The sequence below is a fragment of the Scyliorhinus torazame genome, chromosome 4 (genome assembly GCF_047496885.1).
Source record: "Scyliorhinus torazame isolate Kashiwa2021f chromosome 4, sScyTor2.1, whole genome shotgun sequence".
NCBI classification, from domain to species: domain Eukaryota; kingdom Metazoa; phylum Chordata; class Chondrichthyes; order Carcharhiniformes; family Scyliorhinidae; genus Scyliorhinus; species Scyliorhinus torazame.
This window is the reverse complement of record NC_092710.1, coordinates 244,052,502-244,065,776: the sequence shown is the minus strand read 5'-3', so window position 1 is coordinate 244,065,776 and position 13,275 is coordinate 244,052,502. Positions and strand designations below refer to the sequence as shown.

The window sequence follows — 13,275 nt, the reverse complement described above, 5'->3', positions numbered from 1 at the left end:
CAGTTTCGACAGCACTTCGGGTTGGGGGCAGGGTCAAGAGAAATGCCGATTCGGGGGAACCACAGATTTGAGTCAAGGAAGTTGGATGGAAATTTTCAGAAATGGGAGGAGAAAGGAATTAGGACACTAAAGGATTTGTTTCTTGGGGGTCGTTTTGCGGGATTGAAGAAGCTGGGAGTGAAGTATGGGCTGGAGCAGGGGGAAATATTTAGATACACGCACGTTCGAGACTTTGCCAGAAAGGTGATACAGAACTTCCCCGTAGAGCCGGCTTCCACCTTGCTAGAGGAGGTGCTGACGACGGGGACTGGAGAAGGGGGTAGTATCGGCGGTTTACAGAGCTATTTTGGAGGAAGAGAAGGCACCGCTAGAAGAGATCAAGGCAAACTGGGAGGAAGAGTTGGGAAAGGGTATGGAGGAGGGTTCTGGTGTGAGGTGCTCCGGAGGGTGAACGCCTCCACCTCGTGTGCGAGGTTAGGGCTGATACAGCTGAAGGTGATGTATAGAGCGCGAGGATGAACTGGCTCTTTGAGGGGGTAGAAGATGTATGTGAACGTTGTGGGGAGGGCCCGGCAAACCATGTTCATATGTTTTGGTTCTGTGCAAAGCTGGAGGATTACTGGAAGGAGGTGTTTAGGGTAATCTCTAAAGTGGTGCATGTGAAACTGGACCTGGGCCCTCGGGAGGCCATATTCAGGGTGTTGGACCAGCTGGGGTTGGAAACGGGCACGGAGGCAGATGTTGTAGCATTCGCCTCGTTGATCGCCCGAAGGCGGATCCTGTTAGGGTGGAGATCAACCTCTCCACCCTGTGCCCTGGCGTGGCAGGGGTTACCTGCTGGAATTCTTGATGCTCGAAAAGGTCAAATTTGAACTGAGGGGAAGGATGGAGGGATTCTACAATTCATGGGTGTTATTCATTATGCACTTTCGAGAATTGGATCACATGGAACATTGGGGGGGGGGTTAGGGGCTGGGAGGGTTGGGGGGAGGGGGACTGCATGTGTTAATGGTGACTATGGGTGATTCCTGATTCCTCTTTGTCATTTGTTTATGTTAACATGCGGGCTAATATTTGGGGGTTTGGTGGGAGGATGGGATTGTTGTTATTGATATGGGGATTGACATTACATTCGTTACTGATTATTGTTTATTGTTGGGTGTAAATGTGGGAAAAAATGTGAAAAAGGAGAATAAAAAAATATTTAAAAAAATAAAAATTCATCAATGAGCTCAGATCTGTAACTCAAGCACCTAGGAGGCAACATAACTGCATTCTGATGGTCATGAGTGTATATTTTGCTATCTATAGATCCAAAGGTCGGGGGCGCAATTCTCCCATTGGGAGACTAAGTCCCGACGCTGGAGTGGAAACCGGAGTGTTTCACACTGGCGTCGCAGGCCGCTCCCAGCCCCTTATTCTCCCGCCGCCGGGGGGCTAGGAGTGGCACCACATCATTTACGTGCGCCGGGCCTTGGCGCCACGTAAAAGCGGCGCTGCGTAAATGACGCATCCGGCGCCGCGTAAATGACGTCACCGCATGCGCGGTTGCCGTCCTCCCCGCGGCCGCCCCGCAAGAAGATGTCAGATGGATCTTGCGGGGCGGCGAGGAAAGGAGGTCCTCCTTTAGAGAGGCCGGCCGCCGATCGGTGGGTACCGATCGCGGGCCAGACCCCTTTTGAGGCCCCCCCCCCCGGTTCGGGAACCCCCAGCATTCCCGCTGGCAGCGACCAGGTGTGGACGATGCCCGCAGAAAGCTGTCGTGTTGGGCAGGCCGCTCGGCCCATCCGGGTCGGAGAATCGCCGCTCGCCCGTTACAAATGGCAAGCGGCTCAGGGACTTTTTGGGGTACAAGCTCAATATGGGGAAGAGCGAGCTGTTCGTAGTTCAGCTAGGGGACCAGGAGAGGGGGATTGGCGAGCTCCCACTAAAAAGGGCGGAGAGGAGTTTCAGATATTTGGGGGTCCAGGTGGCCAGGAGCTGGGGGGCCCTGCAGAAGCTTAACTTTACAAGGCTAGTGGAGCAAATGGAGGAGGAGTTCAAGAGGTGGGACGCATTGCCACTGTCCCTGGCGGGTCGGGTGCAGTCAATCAAAATGACGGTGCTCCCAAGGTTTTTGTTCCTGTTCCAGTGCCTCCCCGTGTTTATCCCGAAGGCTTTTTTCAGGCGGGTTAACAGGAGTATAATGGGGTTTGTGTGGGCGCGAGGGACTCCGAGGGTGAGAAGGGTGTTCCTGGAGCGGAGTAGAGATAGGGGGGGGGCTGGCGCTGCCCAACCTCTGTGGGTACTACTGGGGCGACAATGGTGCGCAAGTGGGTGATGGAGGGGGAGGGGGCTGCATGGAAGAGGCTGGAGACGGCGTCCTGTGTGGGTACGAGTCTGGGGGCGCTGGCAACAGCGCCGCTGCCGCTCCCTCCAAGGAGGTATACCACGAGCCCGGTGGTGGTGGCAGCCCTCAAAATCTGGGGGCAGTGGAGGCGGCATAGGGGGGAAGTTAGGGCCTCGGCGTGGACCCCATTACGGGGGAACCACCGGTTCGCCCCAGGAAGAACAGGTGGAGGGTTTTTGGGATGGCACAGGGCAGGCATACGAAGATTAGTGGACCTGTTTGTGGACGGGAAGTTCGCGAGCTTGGGTGAGCTGGAGGAGAAGTACGGGCTCCCCCCGGGGAACACCTTCAGGTAAATACAGGTAAGGGCGTTTGCCAGACGGCAGGTGGTGGAATTCCCACGGCTCCTGCCACACACAGTACAGGACAGGGTGCTCTCGGGGGGTGGGGGGGGGGGATTGGGGAAGATCTCGGAAACTTACCAGGTGATGCAGGAGGAGGCCTCGGTGGTGGAGTTGAAAGGTAAGTGGAAGGAGGAGTTGGGAGAGGAGAACGAAGAGGGGACGTGGGCAGATGCCCTAGGGAGGGTGAACTCTTCCTCTTCATGCGCGAGGCTCAGCCTCATACAGTTTAAGGTGCTGCACAGGGCACACATGACCGGGACAAGGATGAGCAGGTTCTTTGGGGGTGAGGACAGGTGTGTTAGGTGTTCAGGGAGCCCAGCAAATCACACCCATATGTTCTGGGCATGCCCAGCGCTGGAGGAATTTTGGAAGGGCGTAGCGAGGACGGTGTCGAGGGTGGTAGGATCCAGGGTCAAACTTTTGGGGTGGCAGAGGAGCCGGGAGTGCAGGAGGCGAAAGAGGCTGGAAATCTGGCCTTTGCGTCCCTGGTAGCCTGGTGGAGGATTCTCCTTCAGTGGAAAGATACCAGGCCCCCAAGTGTGGAATCCTGGATCAGCGATATGGCAGGGTTCATTAAATTGGAGAGGGTGAAATGGAGAGGGTCGGTACAAGGGTTCTTTAGGCAGTGGCAACCGCTCTTAGACTTTCTGGCAGAACGCTAGACATTGGTCTATGGCAGCAGCAGCTCGGGGGGGGGGGGGGGTTACTTTATTTTTGTTTATGTTACTTACACTGGAAGGGTCTGAGGGGGTGTATACACCTGTTGTCTTAAGTCGGGGTGTTAATGTTAATTTATTATTTAGGTACGGGGGGAGAGGGGTTTGGGGGGTTGCTTTTTTAGATTGTGTTTTGTACTTACCCCTGTTGGGTTCCTTTTTCTTTCTCATTTTGTTATTGATATTTTATGAAAACCTTTAATAAAAATTAAATGGCAAGCGGCGATTCTCCCAGCGGCCAGCTGTGATTCTCGCCGTGCCGTTTTGGGGGGGTGGGAGAATCGCGTGCGGGCGCGGGGCGGCATGGTGGGACTTGCGCGGCGCCCGGGCGATTCTCCCACCGGCGTGGGGGGGGTGGGGGAGAATTCCGCCCCAGATCTCCATCATTATACATATCTCCTCTTGCCTGATTGCACACATTTTTAAAGCTAGTTACAGCGAAGGAACAGCAATATATTTGCAAGTCAAAATGGTCTGTGACTGGAGGGGGTGACTTGGAAGTGGTGGTGTTCCCAGGTGTGCCTGCTGTCCTTGAGCACCAAGTAGGAGAAGCCACATATTTCAGAGGTGCTGTTAAAGAGGCCTTGCCTAGTTGCTGCAGTGCATCCTGTCAGGGTCACACAATGCAGCCGTGGTGAAGGGGGTGCTGATCAAGTGGGATGCTTTGTTCTGGGTTGTGTCAAGTTTCATGAGTGTTGGAGCGATGTTCATCGATACAAGTGAAGGCTGTTGTATAACATTCCTGACTTGTGTCTTGTAACTGATGGTAAGACTTTGGGAAGCAATAAATAACTTTATGGCCACAAAATTTTAATAGTTGGCTCAGTGAAGTTCCTGGCCAATGGTGATTGCCAGGATGGTGGAGAATTTGATGACGGTAATGCCATTAAAAGTCAAGGAAAGGAGGTTGGACTTTCATGTTGGAGGTGGTTACTACCTGGAACCTTTGTGGCATGGATGCTACTGGCAACTTATCAGCACAAGCACTATATGTGTATGCTTTTCTGTATGCTTCATGGTCTACCTCTCTCTCCACAACCCTCCCGCTCTCTGAATCCCATCCGACCCTTCCGTCTTCTGCCTCCCTGCCACTTGCATTTCCTCTCGCCGACCCCCCTGATTGCCACCTCCCTCCCGAATCCTCTCACTTGCCGCCTCCCTTCCTGACCCTCCAATTTTCCACCTCCCTGCCACTTGCTGCTTCCCTTCTCAACCCTGCCACTCACAGCACCTTGTCGAGCCCTTGCTCGTTTGCTCCCTCTTGTGAGCTCTCTCAAAGTGAGGATTTGGAAGAGGGAAACAGCAAGAAGGGGCGGCACAGTGGTTAGTACTGCTGCCCCTCAGCACCAGGGACCCGGGTTCAATTCCAGCCTTACGTGACTGTGTGGAGTTTTGACTTTCTTGTCTGCGTGGGTTTCATCCAGGTGCTCTGGTTTCCTCCCCCAGTCCAACGATGTACAGGTTAGGTGGATTGGCTATGCTAAATTGTCCCATTGTGTCCAAAGATGTGCAAGTTAGATGGGGTTACGGGGATCGGGCGAGAAAGTAGGCCTAGGAAGGGTGCTCTTTCAGAGGGTTGGTGCGGACTCGAGAGGGATGGAGTTTAAGACTAGGGGGGTTAAGCTGCAATTGTATGAGGTGTTAGTGAGGCCACACCTGGAGTATCGTGTTCAGTTTTGGTCTCCTTACTTGAGAAAGGACGTACTGGCACTGGAGAGTGTGCAGAGGAGATTCACTAGGCTAATCCCAGAGCTGAAGGGGTTGGATTACGAGGAGAGGTTGAGTAGACTGGGACTGTACTCGTTGGAATTTAGAAGGATGAGGGGGGATCTTATAGAAACATATAAAATTATGAAGGGAATACATAGGATAGATGCGGGCAGGTTGTTTACACTGGCGGGTGAAAGCAGAACTAGGGGGCGTAGCCTCAAAATAAGGGGAAGTAGATTTAGGACTGAGTTTAGGAGGAACTTCTTCACCCAAAGGGTTGTGAATCTATGGAATTCCTTGCCCAGTGAAGCAGTAGAGTCTCCTTCATTAAATGTTTTTAAGATAAAGATAGATAGTTTTTTGAAGAATAAAGGGATTAAGGGTTATGGTGTTCGGGCCGGAGAGTGGAGCTGAGTCCACAAAAGATCAGCCATGATCTCATTGAATGATGGAGCAGGCTCGAGGGGCCAGATGGCCTACTCCTGCTTCTGATTCTTATGTTCTTATATCAATTGAGGATTCTGCGTCCACAGTTTGATTGACAGCTTTTCAAGAGGCTGTTAAAGGATGATTTCCATGTGGGATCTGAATGGAAATTTGTTTTTATTAGAGATTAATCATGAGATTTTAAAATTTTGAGAGTATTTTATGAAAGACTTTATTTCACTATCAATTTTGTGGACGTGAGAGCTACATGTGATTGTTATTTTTTTTCTTCATCTCCATGTGGCTCCTGAGGTCCATCCATGGTGGATATTGGGTGAGTGGCTACGGAGGAGGGATGGAGGTCATGGGGGGGGTGGGGGTGCGGTTGGTGGGGCGTGAGTTGGCATGGAGGGTACGAGGTCCATGGAGGGAGGGGTGTTGGGGAGGTGATGGTGGGTGCGGTGCTTGAGAGTTGGAAGACCTAACAACTTCTAAAACAATGGGAATAATGTCCAAGACTGCACAGGCAGGCCTTTTAACCAGCCCGCCATTGCACTCACCCGCCCCCGTTGCCGCCTACATTCTGCTTCTGGGATCGGCGGACCAGACTCTGCCCGGACCCGGCCCCAGAGTGGAAATTGTGAGTTTGGGGATATTTTTTACCGTGGAGTGTCTGGCAAGTTGGGAAATTTCCCAGCTTGAGTTACCTGCCCAGTAGTCAAAATGCGGCTCTGTGTCTTCCTGACCTTTACCCTTCAGTTCACAACCTCGGCTTCAGATACACTTTACCTCTGCCTAATGTTTGCTGATGTGGATAAATTACTGAGCTATTTTCCTCACTATTCAAGTAGTTTTAAGTACAGAAAACATTCTAAGCTGAAAAAATGTAAGGTCCTGTAGTTTCTGTGGTACTGAATTCAAAACCTAGAGATTGTGAGTTCAAATGCCACCATGATTAATTTAAAATTGAGTTGAGTAAATGGCAATTTGTGGTCTCGCCTGTGAAAAAAACAGTTTTTTTGTTTCCACTGGTGATGCTCATTTACACTTTACATTCAATATTGGTGCAGATAGCAAAACTCATTCTGCACTTGGATGGCCAAAAAAGAGCGGGAACGTAGGAGCAGCACGGTGGCGCAGTGCTTAGCACTGCTGCCTCACGACGCTGAGCACCCGGGTTCAATCCCAGCCCGGGGGTCACTGTCCATGTGGAATTTGCACATTCTCCCCATGTGTGCTGGGTCTCACCCCCACAACCCAAAAAGATGTGCAGGGTGGGTGAATTTGCCCCGCTAAATTGCCTCTCAATAGGAAAAATAAATTGGGTACTCTTTATAAAATTTTTTTTAAAAGAGCAGGAACATTGCTTGATGGCACTGTCAGCAACACTGTCTGTCATTTTGTTGATGACGGACAGTAGATTGATGGGGTGGTAATTGGCTGAATTGGCATTGTCCTGCTTTCTGTCGATAGGAATGTTTCCACTTTTTGTTTTTGTCCAGTTTTGTACATGTCCTGGAGCAGTTTGTCTAGAGCCATGGCTAGTTGAACTGCAGCTGCAATGTTTCTTGGGGCTTATAGCCTTCATTGTTTCCAATGTGCTTAGCTGTTTCTTGATATCAAGTGGAATGAATAGAATTGGCCGATGCCTGGCAACCTTTATTCACTAGCCTTCATCCCCTTTATCCACTAGCCTTCATCCTTGGTGTTGTGGTCTTTAATATCCAATTACTCAATTCCCTTCCTCCCAAGCAAAACCTCGTATCTAGTTCTCGTTCAGCGGCAGTTTCCATTCCTCACCTGCTTACACACTTTCTGCACCAGTGCTTTCTTTGGTCTGTGAACTTGTGTTTGTTATTAACAATAAATGAACCGTCAACAGTATTCCTTCTATAATAACTCCTTTGCTCAAATGCAGTCCAGATATCTGTGTTGTTTCAATGATGATGAGAGAGTTAACTGAACCATGTAAAATTAACTTTGAATGTGTTCCAGAGGCAACAGAACGAAGATAGTGTTAATAAACCTCATTGCTCCCATAGTTTAGTTAACTGTGTTGCTCTTTACTCTAACATCTAAATCAATAAGGATGGCTCTTGTGCTATTTTATTAGTTGAGACATTTACCCAGTGAGCTAAGTATTATTGTATTAGTTTTATTCACGAGGTAAATGTCATTATTTTATTTGGTTGATGTGTTGCCAGGTTTTGCTTTCTGCAATTGTTGGAAGCCAGGAGAAGATAAATAAAACTCTTTGTCTGTTGCAGAACTTTTGGAGCTGCTGCAACAATCACTTCAGAAATCTGCTGCAAGAGGCTGCTGGTGTGGAAGGTGTCCGCCTGTGTGATGCCACTCACTGTAAGGACCCCCAGGGCTTCATTTGGTGGTTGGTTACCCACCTAACAATGCTTTACGTGTTCGATCGGAATGGAATAACCCAAGAGAAGGTACAGAGTGATGATGTATGAATTCTGTGGGTCTTTTTAATTTGTTGAACTGTTGTAACTACTTTTGCTCAGGTGGCCAGGTAAGTGAAGCTCAACACAGCATATCCTTATTCTGGCTGCTTTGGAGACAGAATAACGAGGCTCTGTTGGAGGGGAGCTACAATGTTCTAGATCTTGGTAAAGCTTAGTTGTTGCAAATAACAACTTGTGGAGAATTGAAGGTTGAAAGTAGGTAACAGAAATTGGCACAGAACAAGGGGAGTCCTATCATTGGTCTGGAAGGGACAAGAGCAGAAATGCAGGAAACAAGGCAGAGGTCAAGGGCCAACCAGCTGACATCTCCTTTCCCTGAAGCATGATTCCATCACTGTACATCAAACTATCCTCTTCAAGCCTGTCACTGACTTCATTTCCTCGGGGGATCTACCTCCCATGGCTTCCAATCTCCACCTCGTAGAACTTGTTTCTGCCTCCTTTCCAACATCCACAAACAGTACTGTCCTGATCGACTCAGTAGACTTATTTCTTACTCTGTGAACTATTGCATTCTTAACTTCTCCAGTCTCTTCCCAACTGCATCACGGTAGCACAGTGGTTAGCATTGCTGCCTCACAGCTCCAGGGACCCGGGTTCAATTCCACCCTCGGGTGACTGTCTGTGTGGAGTTTGCACTTTCTCCCCGTCTCTGCTTGGGTTTCCTCCAGGTTCTCCGGTTTCCTCCAACAGTCCAAAGATGTGCAGGTTATGTGGATTGGCCCTTTAGTCTCCAAAAGGTTAGGTGGGGTTACTGGATTATGGAGATAGGGTGGAGAGTGAGCTTGGAGTAGGGTGATCTTTCCAAGGGGCGGTATGGACTCGGTGGGTCGAATGTCTCCTTCACCTACATAGAATCACATTCTATGATTCTGCATTCATCATCTTTCTGATGCCCTTTGCCACTTTAATCCTGTCCTGTTTCCTGACCTTAATTGTCTGTAGCAACTTTGCTTTCAATTTTCACTCTTCCCTCACCTTCACATGTCCCACCTCTGACTTTTGCTTCTCTCTCATTGGCTCTTATGTCTCCATTTCTGTGAATAGGCTGTCAATCAATATTTGTATAAGCTCACTGACCCCTACAGCTACCTTGGTTGCAATGCCTCCCACCCTGCTTCCTGTAAGGATTCTGTTCCATTCTCACAATTCTTCAGTCTTCATTGAATCTGTTCTGACAATGCAGCCGTCCTCACCAGGACTTTTAATGTGTCTTCCTTTTCCCTCAACCCTACCACAGTGATTAGGGCAGGTTCTTTGCCAATGGTCAACCCATTTCAAGCACTTCTGCTCTCACTTCTTTCCCTCTCTCCCGGGACTATGATTGGACTCCCTTTGCCCTCACTTTCTGCACCACTAGGCTCCACATTCACTCGACCATCCTTCACCACTTCTCCCAACACCAAACACATCTTCCCCACCCTTTCGTAATGTGGAGGGAGGAGTCCATTTCCTCTGCAACACCCTGTCCATCCCCTTAACCTTCCTCCTTTCCCACAGTACCTTCCCATGCTAGTGCACCTCTCCTTTTACCACCTCATTATTCCGGGCCCCAAACACTTCTTTCAGGTGACGCAGTGATTTGTTTGTACGTCTTTCAGTTTAGTATTCTTTATTTGTTGCCCACCGTGTGTTCTCCTCTACATTGGGGAGATTAATAGCAGACTGGGTGATTGATTTGTGGAACATCACCATCTAGGTGATCCTGGGTTTCAGGCCATTTTAATTTACTGACCCATTTCCATTCTGACTTTGCTGACCTTGGTTCCTACCCTATTCCGTTAAAACTCAATGGAAGCTCAAGAAACAAACACCTTGGGCTGGATACTCTGCCCCCCTGACGCCGAAAATGCGTTTGGCGATGGGGCGGAGAATCCTTTTTGGTGCACGAAATCGGGACCGGCGCCGGTTTCAGTAGTTTCTGCCCCCCCCCAAAGAAATCAGTGTACTTGGGCATTATGCCGCGCCAAGTAGCCACCGCCTCAGGCCATTGCCTGAGGCCCGCCCCGCTATTCTCCGTCCCCGACCGGCCGAATTCCCGATGGCATGGTTCTAACATGGTCCTGCCGTTTGGGAATCTCGCGCTGCGGACTCAGTCCGGGGCCGTCCGATCGGAGGGCAGGAGGGGCTTCATTCGGGACTGGGCGCCATGTGTGCGGGCGGTCCGGGGCGGGCGAACGGCCGATGCAGGGCACTATTTTGGCAGTCCAGGTCCGCAGGCGAGCGGCCGATGCTTGGTACTATTTTGGCGGTCCAGGTACGCGGGCTGAGTCTGCCATGGAGCACGTCGGCATGCACATGCCTGGCTTATGACCCGAAAGTGCGGGGGCCATACCGGCAGCTAGAGCTGTGAGCTCTACGACAGCTGCTTGCAAGACGGTGAATCTGTGGAGTTTTGACATTTCCTGGCGTAAAAAACCACAGTTTTCATGACTGTCCCAAAAACGAAGAATCTAGCCCATTATCTTTCAATTCGAGACCTTCAAGTCTTCCAGACACATTGAGTTGAAACATTTGTGCCACAACCACTGCTCCTTTTTTTTGGTGCAGGTCATGTTTCTGCTGTTGCCATTTACTGTTCCTTTAGACACCCTTGAGTTTTTTTACTTGTTGCATTGCCTTCCACTTTTGTCTTGCACAGTTATCTATTTTGCCATTTAATCAATAGTACTCCATTCTATCCTACCCCATACCTTCCCTTTCCTCTCTTCCCATCCTCTTGTCCTGCCTCCATAAGTGCTTAAGTCCAGTTACATTGCCAACTTTTTTCCAGTTTTGATGACAGGCCAGCAACCTGAAATGCTAACTCTGTTTCTCACTTCACAGATGGAGCCTGACTTCGGAATATTTCTAGCATTTGCTGTTATTATTGTATGCATCATGTATGATTGCATTGTTACTGTAATAGTGGTTCGCACCTGTATTGGAGGCTGTTAGGAGAAATTACGATATCTTTCATTGGCAAAGGAGCAACTTTAAGCTCTTTTTAATTCTTTCAATGAATTTGAACATTTATCGCTCATCCTTAACTACCCTTGAGAAAGTGGTGGTGAGCTGTTTTCTTGAACCGATGCAATACATCTGTTGTAGGATCATCCACAGTGTTGTTTGGGAGGCATTTCCAGGATTTTGACCCAGCTCCAGTGAAGGAACGGCGATATAGTTCCAAATCATAGAACATAGAACGGTACAGCACAGTACAGGCCCTTCAGTCCACGATGTTGTGCCGACCTTTTATCCTAATCTAAGATCAACCTTATCTACACTCCTTCAATTTACTGCTGTCCATGTGCCTGTCCAAGAGTCGCTTAAATGTCCCTAATGACTCTGACTCCACCACCTCTGCTCGCAGTGCATTCCACGCATCCACCACTCTCTTTGTAAAGAACCTACCTCTGACATCTCCCCTATACCTTCCTCGAATCACCTTAAAATTATGTCCCCTCGTGACAGCCATTTCCGCCCTGGGGAAAAGTCTCTGGCTATCCACTCTATCCACGCCTCTCATCACCTTGTACACCTCTATCATGTCACCTCTCTTCCTTCATCGCTCCAGTGAGAAAAGCCCTAGCTCCCTCAACCTGTCTTCATAAGACATGCTCTCCAGTCCAGGTAGCATCCTGGTAAATCAGGATTTGTTTGGCTTGGAGGGGAACTTGGACGTGGTGGTTAGGGTTAGGTTTCCCATGCATCTACTATCTTGGACCTTCTCGGTGCCTTTCAGTGTGATAGACCATTGGTCATTCAGAATAAGAGTATCTTTATATTGTATCTGCAATATCATTTCTCAGTTGTTTAGCTGGGAGGAAGATTGTTTTCCAAGCAGTAAAACCCTGTGCATGTCGCCATGGTCCTCTTCGCTGTTCCTGCAGTCCACTTGCAAAGCAAATTAGTAGTTTTGTTAAATCTTTGTTTACTGATGGAGGTATTTTCAATTTATAACAAAGTCCAATGTTAGTGTTTCTTTGTCTGTTCAGTAGCATTCAAATACTTCCTCAATGCAAATTAACTTCAACCCAGGCCCTCACACAATTGCATGCAATATTCATGCCCATGATATAATATTTTGTATCTGACACACTTTTGCAGGTGATCTGTGTGCTTTGATTGAAGCTTGTTGTGTAGTGGCACATGTTACTTTGAGATTGTGTCACAATAAATGTCAATAACATCACATTTATGCAATATAGTAGATTCAGATCAATTTTTGATAATGTGCGCCTTGTAGTGCATAAAAAATATTTTATCCATTTGTTCCTGTCAAATAAACATAAGAATGAGAATATATGATGTTATTGTATTCCCAGGAGAATAATATATGTTCCATGCTTGAAAGTAGATTTGTTCAAATAATGAATTCCCAATCTCAGGTATAGCACCTGAGTTGAATTCTGGCCTTTCCCCAAGGGAGAAGCCCCCTGCCCCCGCCTTAACTTACATCCTTGCGCCCAGTAATAGTACTGCAGTAGTTGATGACCCTGACCAGAGAAAAGTGGACAATTGAGGAAGTCCTAGGTATCTGGTGGAGCGGTTGGTAGGTATCTATAAGTTGTGATGAATGTAGATAATTTTTATATAGATTGTATTTTATCTCTGTTGTAGTATGATTTTAAAAGCCTAGGTTGAGGTACATACATAGATATCTGTTGCAGGAATATTTTTTTAAATCCCGGTTTAACTTACAAGCAGACAGTGGGTCCGAAAATAGATTAGATTATCATAGAATTTACAGTGCAGAAGGAGGCCATTCGGCCCATCGAGTCTGCACCGGCTCTTGGAAAGAGCACCCTACCCAAGGTCAACACCTCCACCCTATCCCCATAACCCAGTAACCTCACCCAACAGTAAGGGCAATTTTGGACACTAAGGGCAATTTATCATGGCCAATCCACCTAACCTGCACACCTTTGGACTGTGGGAGGAAACCGGAGCAACCAGAGGAAACCCACGCAGACATGGGGAGGATGTGCAGACTCCTCACAGACAGTGACCCAAGCCGGAATCGAACCTGGTACCCTGGAGCTGTGAAGCAATTGTGCTATCCACAATGCTACCATGAAAGCCCAATGTGCAATTAAGATACCGTTAATCATTATTCATTCCAGCCATATATCTGTTTACAGGGTGGCAAGTGGTGCAGTGGTTAGCACTGGGACTGCGGCGCTGAGGACCCGGGTTTGAATCCTGGCCCTGGGTCAATGTCCGTGTGG

General features: G+C 48.7%; 1 protein-coding gene across 2 annotated transcripts in view; it reads left to right on the top strand.

Moving 5' to 3' along the window:
- mms22l (MMS22-like, DNA repair protein) overlaps positions 1 to 13,275 on the top strand; it is a 228,555-nt gene that overhangs the window by 44,129 nt on the left and 171,151 nt on the right. For both annotated transcript variants that reach the window (XM_072499582.1, XM_072499581.1), the window contains exon 10: positions 7,853 to 8,032. In XM_072499582.1, the coding sequence (XP_072355683.1) occupies positions 7,853 to 8,032 (180 nt within the window). The remainder of the gene's footprint in view (positions 1 to 7,852; positions 8,033 to 13,275) is intronic.